The 19389-nt window shown below is 57.5% G+C and overlaps 1 protein-coding gene across 1 annotated transcript; it reads left to right on the top strand.

The window, feature by feature from the left end:
• Positions 1-1287: 1287 nt before the first annotated feature.
• LOC132832948 (large ribosomal subunit protein uL18-like) lies at positions 1288-14871 on the top strand. The gene is made up of 8 exons (XM_060851195.1): positions 1288-1431; positions 6196-6265; positions 7322-7437; positions 8002-8136; positions 10109-10311; positions 12150-12327; positions 12617-12708; positions 14663-14871. The coding sequence occupies exons 1-8, from the start codon at positions 1429-1431 to the stop codon at positions 14757-14759; spliced, it is 894 nt and encodes a 297-aa protein (XP_060707178.1). The 5' UTR covers positions 1288-1428; the 3' UTR covers positions 14760-14871.
• The last annotated feature ends 4518 nt before the right edge of the window (positions 14872-19389 follow it).

The raw sequence follows: 19389 nt of genomic DNA, 5'->3' as shown, positions 1-19389 counted from the left end.
AGGCAGGTCATGGGGACAGTGCTGAGCTGGAAGTCTGGAGCTGTGGTAAGGTGGGGGAAGTGGAAATGAGGAAACTGGTGAAGTCCACATTGATGCCCTGGGGTTGAAGTGTTCCGAGGTGGAAGATGAGGCGTTCTTCCTCCAGGCGTCTGGTGGTGAGGGAGCGGCGGTGAAGGAGGCCCAGGACCTGCATGTCCTCGGCAGAGTGGGAGGGGGAGTTGAAATGTTGGGCCACAGGGCGGTGTGGTTGATTGGTGCGGGTGTCCCGGAGATGTTCCCTAAAGCGCTCTGCTAGGAGGCGTCCAGTCTCCCCAATGTCGAGAAGACTACATTGGGAGCAACAGATACAATAAATGATATTGGTGGATGTGCAGGTAAAACTTTGATGGATGTGGAAGGCTCCTTTAGGGCTTGGATGGAGGTGAGGGAGGAGGTGTGGGCACAGGTTTTACAGTTCCTGCGGTGGCAGGGGAAGGTGCCAGGATGGGAGGGTGGGTTGTAGGGGGGCGTGGACCTGACCAAGTAGTCACGGAGGGAACGGTCTTTGCGGAAGGCGGAAAGGGGTGGGGAGGGAAATATATCCCTGATGGTGGGGTCCGTTTGGAGGTGGCGGAAATGTCGGCGGATGATGTGGTTTATGCGAAGGTTGGTTGGGTGGAAGGTGAGCACCAGGGGCGTTCTGTCCTTGTTACGGTTGGAGGGGTGGGGTCTGAGGGCGGAGGTGCGGGATGTGGAGGAGATGCGTTGGAGGGCATCTTTAACCACGTGGGAAGGGAAATTGCGGTCTCTAAAGAAGGAGGCCATCTGGTGCGTTCTGTGGTGGAACTGGTCCTCCTGGGAGCAGATACGGCGGAGGCGGAGGAATTGGGAATGCGGGTTGGCATTTCTGCAGGAGTAGGGTGGGAAGAGGTGTAATCCAGGTAGCTGTGGGAGTCGGTGGGTTTGTAAAAGATGTTGGTGTTGAGTCGGTCGTCATTAATGGAGATAGAGAGGTCCTTGTCCCAATCCTGACTCAGACTGGTTCTATTTCCAAAGTGGACATGGAAGTCTATGGATTGAATTTGTATAATTATATTTACAGATACTTTCTACTTTGCTCAAAATATACACAACTGGGAATGCAATCCATGTAATACTAGGGAAATTCCTCCCTCATGCTCTGGGGACGGCAGGTCTGTTGGGCGCAAGCGCAGGTGCCGGACCCGGGCGGACGCATGTGCAATGGCTCCTCTTCCCTTTGCCGCGCCTGGCCTTTTGGGCGCAAGCGCGGGTGCCGGGCCCGAGCGTGCGCGGTCTTTCCCTTCTTGCCGGCCGCTGGCCAGTTGGGCGCATGCGCGGGGCCGGTGCCTCCTCTTCCTCCGGCGAGGGCCCGCAGCTGAAATCCGCTACCGAGGGGAGGCCGGCATCGATACCGCAAAATCAACCGAAATGGTGAGGCGGGGCCGCCAAGGATGGCTCCCCGGCCTAGGGCAGGGGTCCCTGTACACGGATGGATGGCCGGTGGAGGCGGGGAGGGCGGGATGGTGGCGATATCCGACGGATGCGACGGTGGCGGAGGCTGCTGCCGGCGGCCATTGAGCGGCGGGAGGGGAAGGAGGTGGTGTTCCCCCCAGTCACTCCCACCCCCCCATAGTGTTCCCCCCAGTCACTCCCACCCCCCATAGTGTTCCCCCCAGTCACACACCCCCACATAGTGTTCCCCCCAGTCACTCCCACCCCCCCATAGTGTTCCCCCCAGTCACACACCCCCACATAGTGTTCCCCCCAGTCACACCCCCCATAGTGTTCCCCCCAGTCACTCCCACCCCCCCATAGTGTTCCCCCCAGTCACACACCCCCACATAGTGTTCCCCCCAGTCACACCCCCCCCACAGTGTTCCCCCCAGTCACACACCCCCCCCAGTGTTCCCCCGTCACACACCCCCCCACATAGTGTTCCCCCCAGTCACACACCCCCCCACAGTGTTCCCCCCAGTCACACACACACACCCCCACAGTGTTCTCCCCCAGTCACACACACCCCCACATAGTGTTCCCCCCAGTCACTCCCACCCCCATAGTGTTCCCCCCAGTCACTCCCACCCCCCATAGTGTTCCCCCCAGTCTCACACTCCCTCATAGTGTTCCCCCCAGTCACCCCCCCACATAGTGTTCCCCCAGTCTCACACCCCCCACATAGTGTTCCCCCCAGTCTCACACACACACCCCCCACAGCGTTCCCCCCAGTCTCACACTCCCACATAGTGTTCCCCCCAGTCTCACACTCCCACATAGTGTTCCCCCCAGTCACTCCCACCCCCATAGTGTTCCCCCCAGTCACACACACCCCCACATAGTGTTCCCCCCAGTCACACACCCCCCCCATAGTGTTCCCCCCAGTCACACACCCTCACATAGTGTTCCCCCCAGTCACACACCCTCACATAGTGTTCCCCCCAGTCACACACCCCCACATAGTGTTCCCCCCAGTCACACACCCCCCACATAGTGTTCCCCCCCAGTCACGCCCCCCCATATAGTGTTCCCCCCAGTCACACCCCCCACATAGTGTTCCCTCCAGTCACACCCCCCCCACATAGTGTTCCCCCCAGTCACACCCCCCACATAGTGTTCCCCCCCGGCACACACACCCCCACATAGTGTTCCCCCCAGTCACTCCCACCCCCACATAGTGTTCCCCCCAGTCACTCCCACCCCCACATAGTGTTCCCCCCAGTCACACACCCCCACAGTGTTCCCCCAGTCACACACCCCCCCACATAGTGTTCCCCCCAGTCACACACCCCCCCACATAGTGTTCCCCCCAGTCTCACACCCCCCACATAGTGTTCCCCCCAGTCACTCCCACCCCCCCATAGTGTTCCCCCCAGTCACACCCCCCACATAGTGTTCCCCCCAGTCACACACCCCCCCCACATAGTGTTCCCCCCAGTCACACATCCCCCCCCACATAGTGTTCCTCAGACCCCACTCCTCCAACCGTAACAAGGACAGAACCCCCCTGGTGCTCACCTTCCACCCTACCAACCTTCGCATAAACCAAATCATCCGCCGACATTTCCGCCACCTCCAAACGGACCCCACCACCAGGGATATATTTCCCTCCCCACCCCTTTCCGCCTTCCGCAAAGACCGTTCCCTCCGTGACTACCTGGTCAGGTCCATATCCCCCTACAACCCACCCTCCCATCCTGGCACCTTCCCCTGCCACCGCAGGAACTGTAAAACCTGTGCCCACATCTCCTCCCTCACCTCTATCCAAGGCCCGAAAGGAGCCTTCTACATCCATCAAAGTTTTACCTGCACATCCACCAATATCATTGACTGTATCGCCACAAGGGATGAACTCACATTTCTCCAGTTTCCTCATTTCCCCTCCCCCCACCTTGTCTCAGTCCCAACCCTCGAACCCAGCACCGCCCTCCTAACCTGCAATCTTCTTCCTGACCCCTCACCCCCACCCCCACTCCGGCCTATCACCCTCACCTTGACCTCCTACCACCTATCGCATTTCCAACACCCCTCCCCCAAGTCCTTCCTCCCTACCTTTTATCTTAGTCTGCTGGGCACCCTCTCCTCATTCCTGATGAAGGGCTTATGCCCGAAACGTCAATTCTCCTGCTCCTTGGATGCTGCCTGACCTGCTGAGCTTTTCCAGCAACACATTTTCAGTTCACACTCCCCCTCCCCCACTCGGTGCTGTGTCCTGGTCAAACACCCCTCCCCCACTCGGCGCTGTGCCCTGGTCACACACCCCTCCCCCACTCGGTGCTGTGTCCTGGTCAAACACCCCTCCCCCACTCGGCGCTGTGCCCTGGTCAAACACCCCTCCCCCACTCGGTGCTGTGTCCTGGTCACACTCCCCCTCCCCCACTCGGTGCTGTGCCCCGGTCACACCCCCCTCCCCCACTCGGTGCTGTGCCCCGGTCACACCCCCCTCCCCCACTCGGCGCTGTGCCCCGGTCACACACCCCTCCCCCACTCGGCGCTGTGCCCCGGTCACACACCCCTCCCCCACTCGGCGCTGTGCCCCGGTCACACACCCCTCCCCCACTCGGCGCTGTGCCCCGGTCAAACACCCCTCCCCCACTCGGCTCTGTGCCCCGGTCACACGCCCCCCCCCCCCACTCGGTGCTGTGCCCTGGTCACACACCCCTCCCCCACTCGGTGCTGTGCCCTGGTCACACACCCCTCCCCCACTCGATGCTCCTGCCCCGGTCTCTCATGCCTCCCACTTGGTGTTCCTTCCAGTCACAACCCCCATCCTGTGTTGTGTCCCCAGTCACGGTGCCCCTACCCCATGTTCCCCACCAGTCACAAGGCTCCCCACCCCTCTTGTTATCCCCTGTCATATTCTCCCCCCCCATTCCCCTCTGGTCAGAGCCCGGTCAGTGTTACCCACCAGCCTTGTCCCCAATGACCCGTTGTTTCGCCGCGATAGGAGTCGATCTTTACTCCAAGAGTGTGAATGTGGGGGAGCCTCTGCCCTGGCGGGTTGTGGTGATTAAACGTTGAAGCCAGTGTTTGACTGTTCTTCGGTCCTTGGACAGGTGAGGGACCTGGAGAGAGTTAGAGGAGACTGGGACGATGAGGGGACATCATCTCGTTGAGAGGAAGTTCAGGATTCTTTTCCTGCTGTTTATGCATGTCCTTTTAATCCTAATATGGTGCTGGTGTTGGACTGGGCTGTACTATGTTCCCGTCCAACAGGTTTAAACCTGGGTTTTATCACCTTGGAGCATCCTCAGCTGTTATAGAATCCACCCAGCTAACTTGTGAAATTTATCCCCAAACTCACTCCATCTCTGTTTTGCCAGGTTGGTTACCAGGTTGGTATGGGTTGGTTACCAGGTTGGTATGGGTTGGTTACCAGGTTGGTATGGGTTGGTTGCCAGGTTGGTATGGGTTGGTTACCAGGTTAGTATGGGTTGGTTACCAGGTTGGTATGGATTGGTTGGTACGGGTTGGTTGCCAGGTTGGTGCGGGTTGGTTGCCGGGTTGGTTGCCAGGTTGGTGCGGGTTGGTTGCCAGGTTGGTTGCCAGGTTGGTACGGGTTGGTTACCGGGTTGGTTGATAGGTTGGTTGCCAGGTTGGTACGGGTTGGTTGCCAGGTTGGTACGGGTTGGTTACCAGGTTGGTACAGATTGGTTGCCAGGTTGGTACGGGTTGGTTGCCAGGTTGGTACGGGTTGGTTGCCAGGTTGGTACGGGTTGGTTGCCAGGTTGGTATGGGTTGGTTGATAGGTTGGTAGATAGGTTGGTACGGGTTGGTTGCCAGGTTGGTACGGGTTGGGGCCTGGAATGTAGGTGGGAGTCGGACTTGTGCTCATGACCCATGACTGAGTGGCCCTGTTTGTCATCACAGATCAGAGAGAAGCTGTGCTTCGGTCAGCCCCGGGCCTGCTGCTGCTCCTCGATGATGATCCTGGCTGCTATGTCCTCTCTTGGCTCCCACCTTCCTATCTCCCCTCCATCACCTTCGGGCGTTCCCTATCACACAACAATCTGTCCACTCCTGTCTCCACCGCTGTCTGAGGCTGAGGCTGACAGAAAACATTTCCTCTCTGCTCTTCGCAGGATGAGGCCGAATTTTAAGCCAGTGCTGCCCCTTCCCCCCCCCCCCCCCCCCCTGTCGTTCCCCCTCCCCGGTTCAGGGCTGATCTGCATTCGAAGTTGGCACTGTCAGCGTTCCTCTGGTCCTTTAGATGTCCCAGCCCATTCCCCCCAAGCTTTCTGTTTGGAGCTGGGAGGGGGTGGGGGTTAAATCTGCTGCTGCCCACTTGCCTTTCTGACTTGCACTGAGCCCACGAGTGATAGTGTGTTGTGTCTGGTACCTACATGCAGCGCCACCCCCCCACTCAATCAGGGGGAGTAAAGGTTTAGAGAGACCGGAGAGTTCTCCATTTCTGGGCACAGCATTTCAGGAGAGAGATTATGTTATTGTGGAGAGAGGATTAACTGGGACAGTTCTGGTTAAGGGCCTTGAGTTCTTGTTGTGAGGTTTGGGGTAGATTTTGTCCAGTGTCTCTGGGGTGGGGATATCTTGCACAGTCTGAGATGTGATGTAACAGAGTAGCAGTGTGAGAGTGCTGGCCCAGATAAGACTGGCTGAAACGACCACCATCAGTGCTGTTTTATTGTTCGACAATTAACGCGCTCCCCCTTCCATTTGGTGTTCCATTCTGTTCGGTTACAGGGATTTGTCAAAGTCGTGAAGAACAAGTCTTACTTTAAACGATACCAAGTGAAGTACAGGAGGCGAAGAGGTGAGTGCTTTCTCCCAGTTCAACAGTTTGATCATCACACTCAGACTCGCCCTCCCAGTGAACAGATCCCTCTCGATAACGGACTCGCTCTCCCAGTGAACAGATCCCCCTCGATAACGGACTCAATAGACCCCTCTCGATAACGGACTCGCTCTCCCAGTGAACAGACCCCTCTCGATAACGGACTCGCTCTCCCAGTGAACAGATCCCCCTCGATAACGGACTCAATAGACCCCTCTCGATAACGGACTCAATAGACCCCTCTCGATAACGGACTCGCTCTCCCAGTGAACAGATCCCTCTCGATAACGGACTCGCTCTCCCAGTGAACAGATCCCCCTCGATAACGGACTCGCCCTCCCAGTGAACAGATCCCTCTCGATAACGGACTCGCCCTCCCGGTGAACAGATCCCTCTCGATAACGGACTCAATAGACCCCTCTCGATAACGGACTCGCTCTCCCAGTGAACAGATCCCTCTCGATAACGGACTCGATCTCCCGGTGAACAGATCCCTCTCGATAACGGACTCGCCCTCCCAGTGAACAGACCCCTCTCGATAACGGACTCGCCCTCCCGGTGAACAGATCCCTCTCGATAACGGACTCGCCCTCCCGTTGAACAGATCCCTCTCGATAACGGACTCCCTCTCCCGGTGAACCGATCCCTCTCGATAACGGACTCGCCCTCCCGGTGAACAGATCCCGCTCAACAACGGAAACCACCCTGTTCCCTCTCTGGGAGGAGGTGTTCCTGGGGGGAGATCCCCCTCCCCTCTCTGGGAGGGGGTGTTCCTGGGGGGAGATCCCCCTCCCCTCTCTGGGAGGAGATGTTGCTGGGGGGGAGAGGGTGGATTGTGGGGTTGGGTTGAGAGAGCTGCCTGCGATCTGGGGGTGCTGCTGGCTGCGATCTGGGGGTGCTGCTGGCTGCGGGTATGGGGGTGCTGCTGGCTGTGGGTATGGGGGTCCTGCTGCCTGTGGGTATGGGGGTCCTGCTGGCTGTGGATCTGTCCGGGTGACCTAACCACTGCTGCTGTCCTCCGTGTCTGTTCCCCAGAGGGTAAGACTGACTACTTTGCGAGGAAACGCCTTGTCGTTCAGGATAAGAACAAATACAACACCCCCAAATATCGGCTGATCGTGCGCATCTCCAACCGGGACATCGTGTGCCAGGTACGGTCAGGGGGGAGGGGGAGGGGAGCGGGTGAGCTGGGCCCTGTACCGGGGAGAAAGGGGGTCGGGGAGCGCTGCTCCCGCAGAGTTTTGGGGTGGTGCTGTCCTTGTGGGGTTAGGGGGAGTTTGGGTGGTGCCCTGTCAAAGTCTCGGGTTGGGGGGGGGGGTGGTGCCCTGTCGGGTTGGGAGGGGTGGGGGTGCCCTGTCGGGTTGGGGGGGTGGGTGCGGTGCCCTGTCGGGGTGTCGGGTTGGGGGGACGGTGGTGGGGGCCCGGTCACTGTCCTGTGAGCGGGTCTGGGGGGGGAGCGGTCACTGTGCTATGAGCGGGTCTGGGGAAGCGGTCAGTGTCCTGTGAGCGGGTCTGGGGGGAGCGGTCAGTGTCCTGAGAGCGGGTCTGGGATGTGGGGTCACTGTCCTGTGAGTGGGTCTGGGGGAAGCGGTCACTGTGCTATGAGCGGGTCTGGGGAAGCGGTCAGTGTCCTGTGAGTGGATCTGGGGAAGCGGTCAGTGTCCTGAGAGCGGGTGTGCTGTGTGACCGTGTGCCTTTCCCCCCCTGTCCTGAAGGTAGCGTTCGCCAGAATCGAGGGGGATCAGGTTGTGTGCGCTGCATACTCCCATGAGCTCCCCAGGTACGGCGTGAAAGTCGGGCTGACTAACTACGCAGCAGCTTATTGTACAGGCCTCCTCCTCACTCGCCGGGTAAGGATCTGTCTGTTACACACACGCCTGGTCAAACACTCCACCCCAGCGGCAAGGGAAGCAGCATTAACAGCTTGTGTTGGAGCGAGTTGGCGATATCACGGGTGTGGGACAAGTCCAGGGGCAGGAAACGTGAAACCACACAAAGCTGGACAGCTGCAGGAATAGATCACCCAACCCCTGACACGTGCTTTGTCATCGAGCACTAAAAAGGCATTAAAATGAGGAGTGGGAGGAGGCCATTCAGCCCCTCTGGCCTTGCCCAGTATTGGGTTAAACTCTCGGCCGATCTGCCCCACGTCTATAAATACCAAAGATTCCCAGTTGTGACTGTGACCCCACCCGCGGTCACTGTTGATTCTGTCAGGACCCTTCAGAGTTCTGTGTTCAATTACAGCCACTCCCCAGGGTTGGACCATCTCCTCCTGTCAGGAGGCAGTCTGAGAGTGGTGCACTGAGCCGGGTGCTCTGGGACAGTCCCCTCCCTGAGTGGGTGATGCTCCATATGTAAGACCCTGTCCAGGATGAAGCAGTTTGTTTGATGAGCACTCTGTCCTTAACCTCCGCTCTGTTCGCTGGGTGTGAATTCCATCATGGGATCTGACCCCGGGTCCACAGAGAATTGCCTTGAGTTCTGGGTTACGAGTCGGAGTCCAAGAGATGTACAGCACAGAAACAGACCCTTTGGCCCAACCCGTCCATGCTGACCCAGATATCCCAACCCAATCTAGTCCCACCTGCCAGCACCTGGCCCATATCCCTCCAAACCCTTCCTATCCATATACCCATCCAAATGCCTCTTAAATGTTGTAATTGTACCAGCCCCCACCACATCCTCTGGCAGCTCATTCCATACACGTACCACCCTCTGGGTGAAAATGTTGCCCCTTAGGTCCCTTTTATATCTTTCCCCTCTCACCCTAACCCTAAGCCCTCTAGTTCTGGACTCCCCCACCCCAGGGAAAAGACTTTGTCTATTTACTCTATCCATGCCCCTCATAATTTTGTAAACCTCTATAAGGTCACCCCTCGGCCTCCGACGCTCCAGGGAAAACAGCCCCAGCCTGTTCAGCCTCTCCCTGTAGCTCAGATCCTCCAACCCTGGCAACATCCTTGTAAATCTTTTCTGATCCCTTGGAACTGTCCAGTGACAATCGCGTCACCACCTCAGATGGGAGAAGTGGTTACCGAGGGCACTATTAATGTGCCGAGTTAGAAACTCATTTAGCCTTTTGGGCTTGTGTTTTGATGTGTGTTTAAATTGCAGCAGAGCATGAGCTCAGAGTGATTGTCGATTCATTTAAAGGCACGTTGAAAGACAGCCCTAAACACATCAGAGCAGCAGTCCCCTTGGTTTAGTTGGTTTTAAATGTGGGATGTAAACATTGGTGACAAAACCGACCTTTGTTTCCTGTCCCTGATCGCTCCTGCGAAGGAGATGGTGACGAGCTGCCACTTTAGGAACTCACCGTCCTGACTGGAAAGTATATCTCCGTTCCTTCAGTGTTGCTGGGTCAGGATCCTGCGTTCCCTCCCTCACAGCGTGGTGGGTCTACCCTGCAGTGGCAGAACACCAGCCCATTCTGAAAGGTGGGTGACCCAGCGCCAGTCAGTAAATACTGGGATAGAATGGTTGAAGGTATAACCACCACTGTCTGGCCCCGCTGTAGGGAGTAGCCATGATGGTGCACGGTCCCGAAGGGCTGGCTGTGTTCACTGTCATTCTGGTCTCCTTCTGTCCTTTACTGTGACTGGGATACTGCACGGGTGGGACCAGACAGTGACCCCTCGTGTGCCTCTTTCTCATTTAAACAGCTTCTGTTTAAGAATCACGTGTGGTATTTGTAAGGTTTAGTCTGCGTGTTCTGACCGAAATAAGCCCCCTATCTTTCTCGGGGAGCCCATGGGTTGAGGAACGAACAAATGAAGGAGCGAGCAGCTTGATGCCGTGTCCTGTTCTCTCCCTCGGCAGCTGCTGCAGAAATTTGGCTTGGATCAACTCTACCACGGAGAGGTGGAGGCGTCCGGCACAGAGTTCAATGTCGAGAGCATCTCGGGGAAGCCGGCTGTGTTCACCTGTTACCTGGACGCTGGCCTGACCCGCACCACAACCGGCAACAAGGTGTTTGGAGCCATGAAGGGAGCAGCTGATGGTGGCCTGTCTATCCCTCACAGGTAAAGGGGCAGGACGGGCACGGGGAGGCCGTTCAGCCAGTCAGGCCCGTGCTGGCACATTTATTGGCTCTCCTTCCCTGTGGATATATGACCCACCCCCAATCTGAGTAGTTACTCAACTCTCCAGACGTGAATGTTGCTGTTGAAGTTTTCTCTCTCTCTGACTCTCGCTCTCTCTCTCTCTCTCTCTCTGTCTCCACCAAGTCCAAATAAGAACCAGACCCTGTGGAAATATCTCCTCTGTCAGCCTTCTGTGTGTTTGAGCGTCCAACCCCAGCTCCTGCAGTCTCCCTCTTGCGTGCCTGCTCTCTCTGTCTCCAGCACCTTCTCTGGACAGCCTTCCCCTCCCACCCCCCCACCTCCCGTTACCGTGCAGAGCGCCTCAGTGTGGACGCGGGAGTCCAGTGGGTGTTCCCAGCTGTCTTCCTTTTACACTCTATCCCTCCGTGAATCCAGTTCACCTTCATTTACCACCTTCCTTATCTTACCCACTTGAGGTTCCTTCCTGGTCTGTGTACGCACACTACGGGACTGTGTTTCCACATCCTATTGAAATTGTGCTGTTTGTGATGCATTCGTAGAGAATCACAGCACGGAAACAGACCCTTCGGCCCCACCCGTCCATGCCGACCAGATATCCCAACCCAATCTAGTCCCACCTGCCAGCACCCGGCCCATATCCCTCCAAACCCTTCCTATCCATATCCCCATCCAGATGCCTCTTAAATGTTGTAATTGTACCAGCCTCCACCACATCCTCTGGCAGCTCATTCCATACACGTACATGGAGGAGCCACATTCATGAACCGGGGGGAGACGGGGCGGGTACCGGCTGAGGGGGTCAGGAGAAGGTTTGACCTGATACCATGAGACTGCCATGTGAGGCTGGGAGGATTCCTCGGTCAGGGCGGACGGGAATGGATCTGTTCCCCATTGCTGTGTGGGTTTGGAAGGAGCTGGGCGAGTTGCTGCAGCCTCTCGGTCACTGATGGGTGTGAGCAGCAACCCCCAGGGCAAATGGTCGAAAGCCAGGTCGTTCCAAAGCTGCTGGCATTGGATACCCGGTCAGAGAGCACCCTCCTCAACACTCATCTGTCCAGCTTTGGCTGGGCGCTGTTCTCCCTACACCTCGGAGAGCAGGCTCATCGCTCCTAGAAAGTGGAGTCGCAGGTAGATAGGATAGTGAAGAAGGTGTTTGGTATACTTTCCTTTATTGGTCAGAGTATTGAGTACAGGCATTGGGAGGTCATGTTGCAGCTGTACAGGACGTTGGTTAGGCCACTTGGAATATTGTGTGCAATTCTGGTCTCCCTCCTATAGGAAGGATGTTGTGAAACTTGAAAGGGGTTCAGAAAAGATTTACAAGGATGTTGCCAGGGTTGGAGGATCTGAGCTACAGGGAGAGGCTGAACAGGCTGGGGCTGTTTTCCCTGGAGCGTCGGAGGCTGAGGGGTGACCTTATAGTGGTTTACAAAATTATGAGGGGCATGGATAGGATAAATAGACAAAGTCTTTTTCCTGGGGTGGGGGGAGTTCAGAACTAGAGGGCATAGGGTTAGGGTGAGAGAGGAAAGATATAAAAGAGACCTAAGGGGCAACATTTTCAGACAGAGGGTGGTACGTGTATGGAATGAGCTGCCAGAGGAAGTGGGGGAGGCTGGTACAATTACAACATTTAAGAGGATTTGGATGGGTATATGGATAGGAAGGGTTTGGGGGGATATGGGCCGGGTGCTGGCAGGTGGGACGAGATTAGTGAAGGATATCTGGTCGGCCACTTCTCTGCTGTCCATCTCTGTGACTCTGACATCTTTCATTAACATTCCTTTTGTCTGCAGCACCAAGAGGTTCCCCGGTTACGACTCTGAGAGCAAAGATTTCACTGCTGACGTCCATCGCCGGCATATCTTTGGCCTGAATGTGGCTGACTACATGAGGCAGCTGCTGGAGGAGGATGAGGACATGTACAAAAGGCAGTTCTCCCAGTACATCAAACATGGCATTACCCCTGACATGGTGAGCCTTCGTCCAGTTGGTGGGTGGCGCTGGCATAGAGTGTGGCTCTCAGCATTGTGGGTGAGCAGCCGCGCTCTTCACCCTGGATCCTCATCGGCGACTCACTTGGCATCACGCTTCTCCCCGCGCCTCGGGCTTTTATTTGTTATCTCCCACACCTGGCACATGCCCGCGGGGTGGGGGGGGGGGGGGGTGTTCATGTTTCTGTCCCTGTGGGAGGGAGTGGGAGTTGGCAAACGTGGGTTCGTGCGCAAGAGAGAATCGCTGACTGTTTGTTGGGCCCCTCCAGATGGAGAACATGTACAAAACAGCACACCGAGAGATCCGGGCCAACCCCATGCAGGAGAAGAAACCCAGCAAGGAGATGGGGAAACCAAAACGGTGAGTGGGACGGGGTTTGGCACTCCGGGAGTGAGACCTCAGGCTGGGAGCGCCTGACCACCTCCTGGTCTCTCTCTCTCTCTCTGTGTTTTGGAAGGTGAGAGGGTGTTGATGCTTTTATCCAGGCCTGTGGTCATTTCCACAGGGCTTTCGGATTTGTTTTTATTTGTTGGTGGGACATGGGTGTTTCTGGCTGGGCCCAGGATCAATCAGCCGTCCCTGTTCGTCCCAGGGGAAGTGTTGCTCAGTGCTGCCTTGAGGTGTAGTGCTGTTCAGAGTGAATTTTGGCAACATTGAAGAAGTGAACTCCGAGACAGAGCTGGTCATGGGTTTGTCAAGAGAGGCCTCGATGAGTTGCTGCTTTGCATCTTGTAGATGGTGTACACTGCTGTTACTGAGGGTCGGGGGGTGGAGGGAGGGGATGTTTGGGGAGTTTCTGCAGGGTATCTTGTAGCTGGTACACACTGCTGTTACTGAGTGTCGGGGGGTGGAGGGAGGGGATGTTTGGGGAGTTTCTGCAGGGTATCTTGTAGATGGTACACGCTGCTGTTACTGAGTGTCGGGGGTGGAGGGAGGGGATGTTTGGGGATGGGGTACCAATGAAGAGGGGGCTGCTTTGTCCCTGGATGGTGTTGAGCTTCTTAAGTGTTGTTGGAGCTACCCCCGACCAGGGCAAGTGGGGAGTATTCCCTCACCCTCCTGACTTGTGCCTTGTAGATGGAGGGACAGGCTTTTGGGGGGAGTCAGGAGGGGAGTTACCCGCTGCACTATTCCCAGCCTCTGACCTGCTCCTGTAGTGGCAGCTCCAGTTCAGGGTCTGATGACAATGGCCACTGAGTTGAGAAGGAAGCTTTTATTTTACATCCGGTCATGCCTCCTGTGTAGTCTCGTGAGAAAAAATGTTAACGGTTTAAACACTTGGTGACTTGTTGTTCAGTGGGGGAGAACAATGAACAGAGTATGCACCGTGTACACAGGGACACGGACACACACACACACACACACACACACACACTCTGAACCAGAGGGTAACATTATATACACACTTGCGCGCGCGCGCACACACACGCACACACACACACACACACACGTGTGTAGTGAGGGCTGGGCGAGCGGGTGGGTGTGGGGGTAATGGGGCTGGGTGGGTGTGGGGGTATGGGGTGGGAGGGTGGGTGTATGTGGGGGTGTGTGTGAGAGACTGAATCACCCTCCTTCCTGCTCTGTCCACAGGTGGAACCTGTGTGTGTGTGGGGGGGGGGGGGGGGGAGTGTATGTGTGAGAGAGAGTGAATCACCCTCCTTCCTGCCCTGCCCACAGGTGGCACAGGTGTGGGGGGAGTGTGTGTGTGTGTGTGTGTGTGTGTGTTTGGGGGGGGGGGGGGGGGGTTTGGTGTATGTGGGTGGGTGTGTGTGTGTGTTTGGGGTTTGGGGGGGGTGGGGGTTTGGTGTATGTGGGTGGGTGTGTGTGTGTGTTTGGGGTTTGGGGGGGGGGGTGTGGGGGTTTGGTGTATGTGGGTGGGTGTGTGTGTGTGTGTGTGTTTGGGGTTGGGGGGCTGATGTATGTGTGTGTGTGTGTGTGTGTGAGAGAGTGAATCACCCTCCTTCCTGCCCTGCCCACAGGTGGGACCGGTGTGGGGGGAGTGTGTGTGTGTGTGTGTTTGGGGGTGGGGGGGTTGGTGTATGTGGGTGGGTGGGTGTGAGAGAGAGAGTGAATCACCCTCCTTCCTGCCCTGCCCACAGGTGGGACCGGTGTGGGGGGAGTGTGTGTGTGTGTGTGTGTTTGGGGGTGGGGGGGGTTGGTGTATGTGGGTGGGTGGGTGTGAGAGAGAGAGTGAATCACCCTCCTTCCTGCCCTGCCCACAGGTGGAACCGGTGTGGGGGAGTGTGTGGGTGTGGGGGGAGTGTGTGGGTGTGTGTGTGTGAGTGAATCACCCTCCTTCCTGCCCTGCCCACAGGTGGACCCGGAGAAAGCTGTCCCTAGCTCAGAGGAAGGACCGTGTTGCCCAGCGAAAAGCCAGCTTCCTCCGGGCACAGGCAGCTGCTGGTGATTGAGGCGCTCCGCACCGTACCGTACCGCACCGCACCGTGGCGTACCATACCGTACCGTACCGTGCCATCGAGGGGGAACATCCAGCCAAGCAAATAAAGAGGTTTCTAAACCAAACTCACCGGCTCCTGCCTTTAATCATAGCCTTCCGTGTCGGCTGGGCTGGGCTGGGCTGGGCTGGCCGTATCAAGCCTGTGTAAGGTGCTACATATTTCTGACTCCCTCAGTACCACCTGACCTATCCCCGAACCCAGGAGACAGCAGGGCCGTGTGCGTGGGCTTGGAGAGACCGAGGGGACGGTGGTTTGAACGTGAGTGAGGAGGTGGGCACTGCTGTGTCCGGCAGACTCTGCAGGTTGTAGCTGGCTGCAGGGGACTGGACACGAATCCACGGCCCGGACATGGGCTGGCCGAAAGAGCTGGAATATGCCGAAGGCTGAATGGCCTCACGGGGAGTGTGTGCAAAACTCCCTTCCCCCTCATGTCAGCTCGGGTCAGAGAGCATCAGAAATAGGTGAGGTGCACTCGGTCACTCCCTCCCGTGACCCCTCCCCTGCCCCCCCCTCCCCCTGACACCACCCCTTCCCCCCCCCAATGACACCACCCCTTCAGGAAATGGGTCTGGGTGGGTTACTCTGTGGAGGGTCGGTGTGGACTGGCTGGGCCGAAGGTAATCTCATCATAGTCATGCATTGATTGCTCACCCTCCGAGTTCCCTCAGTCTCTGTTTCGAGTGAACTCTGGAGCTCTGTGCAATGGCCAACATTTGCTGCCCCTTTGGCTCAAGGACATGTTCCTTATCTCGCTTGGGATGGGATGGTGGTGGTCCCGAAGCTCTGGCCCCTGGTGTGACATGCTGCAGCCAATGGGAACGGCCTCTCAGGGTCCACCTTTCCCAATCCTCCAGGTTGCAGTCAGTCCCTTGTTTGACGGGATGGTTTCTCGCTGGCTTGGTTTTCCAGTCGGTCTGAAGCTTTCTGGTTGGTTACGTGAACGTCTGCGTCTCTCCAAATTCACACCCGGTTCCCAGAATGTGACCACACGGGAGGAAGCCATCTTGTGTTTCTGACCACACCGTCACCACCACTTCTCTGTGACCCCCGTGTGTTCTTCCTTTTTCAGATGACCCAGTGTGTGTTTAAACTGCCTGGGTACTGCCCCCATCTCAGCCAATGCGCCTTGGTGATCCGAGCCACTCGCTGCTTGACAGAGGTGTTTCCCGCAGCTCCACTCGCTGTGAATCTGTCACTCTTCGGTCCTCGATCCATTTGTGAATTGGGGGATGGTTTCCCCCTGTCCTTCTCAAACCCCTTGTGACTTTGTAAACCTCGGGTCAGTGTCGTTCCTGCTTAATATCAGTCCCAGCTTCTCCAAGTAACTCCTGTTCCTCAACACGAGGACCCACTGTCTCCCCTCTGGACAATACTTCAAAGGCATCTGGATGGAAAGGGACTGGAGGGATCTGGGCTGGCCAGTGGGACTAGGTCCGATTGGGATGGACTGGTCAGTATGGGTGAATCACACAAACGGTCTATATGACTGTAAAAGGGGGTAGAGTCTAGCACATCTATACAGTCAGGATCTGACTGAGACAGAGTCGAACCAACCAATTAGATGTACTTACCACATCTCCTCCAAGACCGTTGTTGACGGCCTGGTGGAGATGGCCCTTCTGTTTCTGTCGCTGAGCTGGCATTGAGGTAAGAGCATGCTGGCTGTGCCAAGGATTCATCCCTCGGGTGTGCGCGCATCTGCCGCGCCTTTGGTATGGATGGGGAGTAAAAACGGTCAGAGGGAAGACGTGGCTGGGTGGTTGTACCCTGCTTCAGAACGAGATTCAATTCCAGGGGGACCAGGCGCTGAGGAAGGGACCAGGTGCAGCAGCATGGGGAGGTGGCGGGAGAGGGACACTTTGGGAAGGAGGTGGTGGGAGGGGGACACTGAGATGGAGGAGGGAGATGGGAAAGACGCACTTTGGGATGGAGGAGGGAGATGGTGGGAGAGAGACGTTGGGGTGGATGGAGAAGGGGAACAGTAGGAGAGAGAGACACTGGGATGGTGGTGGGGGAGAGAAAGAGAGACTGATGAATGGGGGGGGAGGGAGACACTGGGATGGATGGGGGGAGGGGGTGGTGGGGGAGGGAGAGAGACTGGGATGGATGGGGGGAGGGGGACGGAGACACGGATGGATGGGGGAGGCAGACACTGGGATGGATGGGGGGAGGGGGATGGTGGGGGAGGTAGACACTGGGGGGAGGAGGGAGACACTGAGGGGGATGGTGGGAGAGAGAGACTGGGATGGATGGTGGGGGAGGCAGACACTGGGAGGGATGGGGGAGGGGGATGGTGGGAGAGAGAGACTGGGATGGATGGTGGGGGAGGCAGACACTGGGAGGGATGGGGGAGGGGGATGGTGGGAGAGAGAGACTGGGATGGATGGTGGGGGAGGCAGACACTGGGAGGGATGGGGGAGGGGGAGGTAGACACTGGGGGGGAGGAGGGAGACACGGGGGGGGATGGTTGGGGAGGCAGACACTGGGAGGGATGGGGAGGAGGGGGAGGTAGACACTGGGGGGGAGGAGGGAGACACTGGGGGGGGATGGTGGGAGAGAGAGACTGGGATGGATGGTGGGGGAGGCAGACACTGGGAGGGATGGGGGAGGGGGAGGTAGACACTGGGGGGGAGGAGGGAGACACGGGGGGGGATGGTTGGGGAGGCAGACACTGGGAGGGATGGGGAGGAGGGGGAGGTAGACACTGGGGGGGAGGAGGGAGACACTGGGGGGGATGGTTGGGGAGGCAGACACTGGGAGGGATGGGGAGGAGGGGGAGGTAGACACTGGGGGGGAGGAGGGAGACACTGGGGGGGATGGGGAGGAGGGTGGGGGAGGGGGACACTGGGATGGGGGAGGGGAATGGTGGGAGAGAGAGACAGTGGGGGGGGGATGGTGGGGGAGGGGGACACTGGGATGGATGGGGGAGGGTGGGGGTGGGGAGAGAGAGAGAGACAATGCTTCCGGCCTTCCCTCCATTGGCCAGCCAGCTCTGACCAATGGCTGGAGGCGCGGGGTGCTGGAGCTTCTCCCATTGGCCCATTGCTGTAACCAATGGCGCGGCGGGGGGCCCTTATTCGCTGGCCGCCCCTTTATTTTGTGAATGAATGAGTGGATGCGGAAGTGAGGGGGGGGGTCCCTGCTGTACCCCCCCCTTCACCCGCATCACGTCGGTACCGGCAGCCAGCGGCACCCGCGGTAGGTCGGCCCTTCCCCCTTGTACTATCCCCCTGGGGGAGGGAGCCTGTGTTTGATGTCCCTGTGGGGCTGGGTACACCCCAGGGAGGGGAATGAACCCCATCCCCTGGGGGGTGGAATGAATGCCCTGGGGTGGGGGTAATGAATCCCCTGGGGTGGGAATGGACCCCCTGGGGTGGGGCTAATGGACCCCCTGGGGTGGGAATGAATCCCCTGGGGTGAGGGGGAATGAATGCCCTGGGGTGAGGGGGAATGGACCCCCTTTCCCTGGGGGTTTAGACTGGCAGCCCCAGGCTGTGCACCCCTGTGCTGTGGGTGTGAGGCACAGTCTGTCTCCTGTTGTGAAACTTGAAAGGGTTCAGAAAAGGTTTACAAGGATGTTGCCAGGGTTGGAGGCTCTGAGCTACAGGGAGAGGCTGAACAGGCTGGGGCTGTTTTCCCTGGAGCGTCGGAGGCTGAGGGGTGACCTTATAGAGGTTTACAACATTATGGGGGTCATGGATAGGATAAATAGACAAAGTCTTTTCCCTGGGGTCGGGGAGTCCAGAACTAGAGGGTCATAGGTTTAGGGTGAGAGGAGAAAGATATAAAAGAGACCTAAGGGGCAATATTTTCACACAGAGGGTGGTACGTGTATGGAATGAGCTGCCAGAGGATGTGGTTTAAGAGGCATCTGGATGGGTATATGAATAGGAAGGGTTTGGAGGGATATGGGCCGGGTGCTGGCAGGTGGGACGAGGTTGGGTTGGGATATCTGGTCAGCATGGATGGGTTGGACTGAGCGCTCTGATTTGGTGTTGCCTGATTCCTGTAGTCACTGTCTCAATTGCAAAGACGGCTCTTCATTTGCTGTCAAAGGGCAAGGGCAGATGGGTCTTTATATCATTCCCCTCTCAACATCCTCCCCCTTCCTTCCCCCCACATACGTACACACACACACACACACATACACACACACACACACCCCTCCATGCACACCCAGCATAGGATGGGTGGCACGGTGGTTCAGTGGTTAGCCCTCCTGCCTCACAGCGACAGGGACCTGGGTTGGATTCCAGCCTCAGGAGACTGTCCGTGTGGAGTTTGCGTGTTCTCTCCGTGTCTGCGTGGGGTTCCACCCGGGGTGATGAAGGAACTGTCGCCCAGGACCTGACCAATCCCCCTGTCACCCGTGTGTATCTCTGTCTGACCGGATTGGTCGGTGTGACATTGTGGAGAAGGACAGTATGTCCTCACCCTGAGGTACACTCTGTGCTGTGTGCTATCTCTGTGACAAACCGGCCAGATTCAGGAGAGAGTTCCTAACTCCAGCCTGGGCAACTCTCCAACCCAAACCTGCCCAGCCAGGAGCACGTTTACAGAGTAACTATTTAAACCAATCGTC

Source organism: Hemiscyllium ocellatum, chromosome 35 (genome assembly GCF_020745735.1).
Source record: "Hemiscyllium ocellatum isolate sHemOce1 chromosome 35, sHemOce1.pat.X.cur, whole genome shotgun sequence".
Taxonomy (NCBI): domain Eukaryota; kingdom Metazoa; phylum Chordata; class Chondrichthyes; order Orectolobiformes; family Hemiscylliidae; genus Hemiscyllium; species Hemiscyllium ocellatum.
The sequence above is the reverse complement of the archived record's forward strand: the minus strand, read 5'-3'. Positions and strand labels throughout refer to the sequence as shown.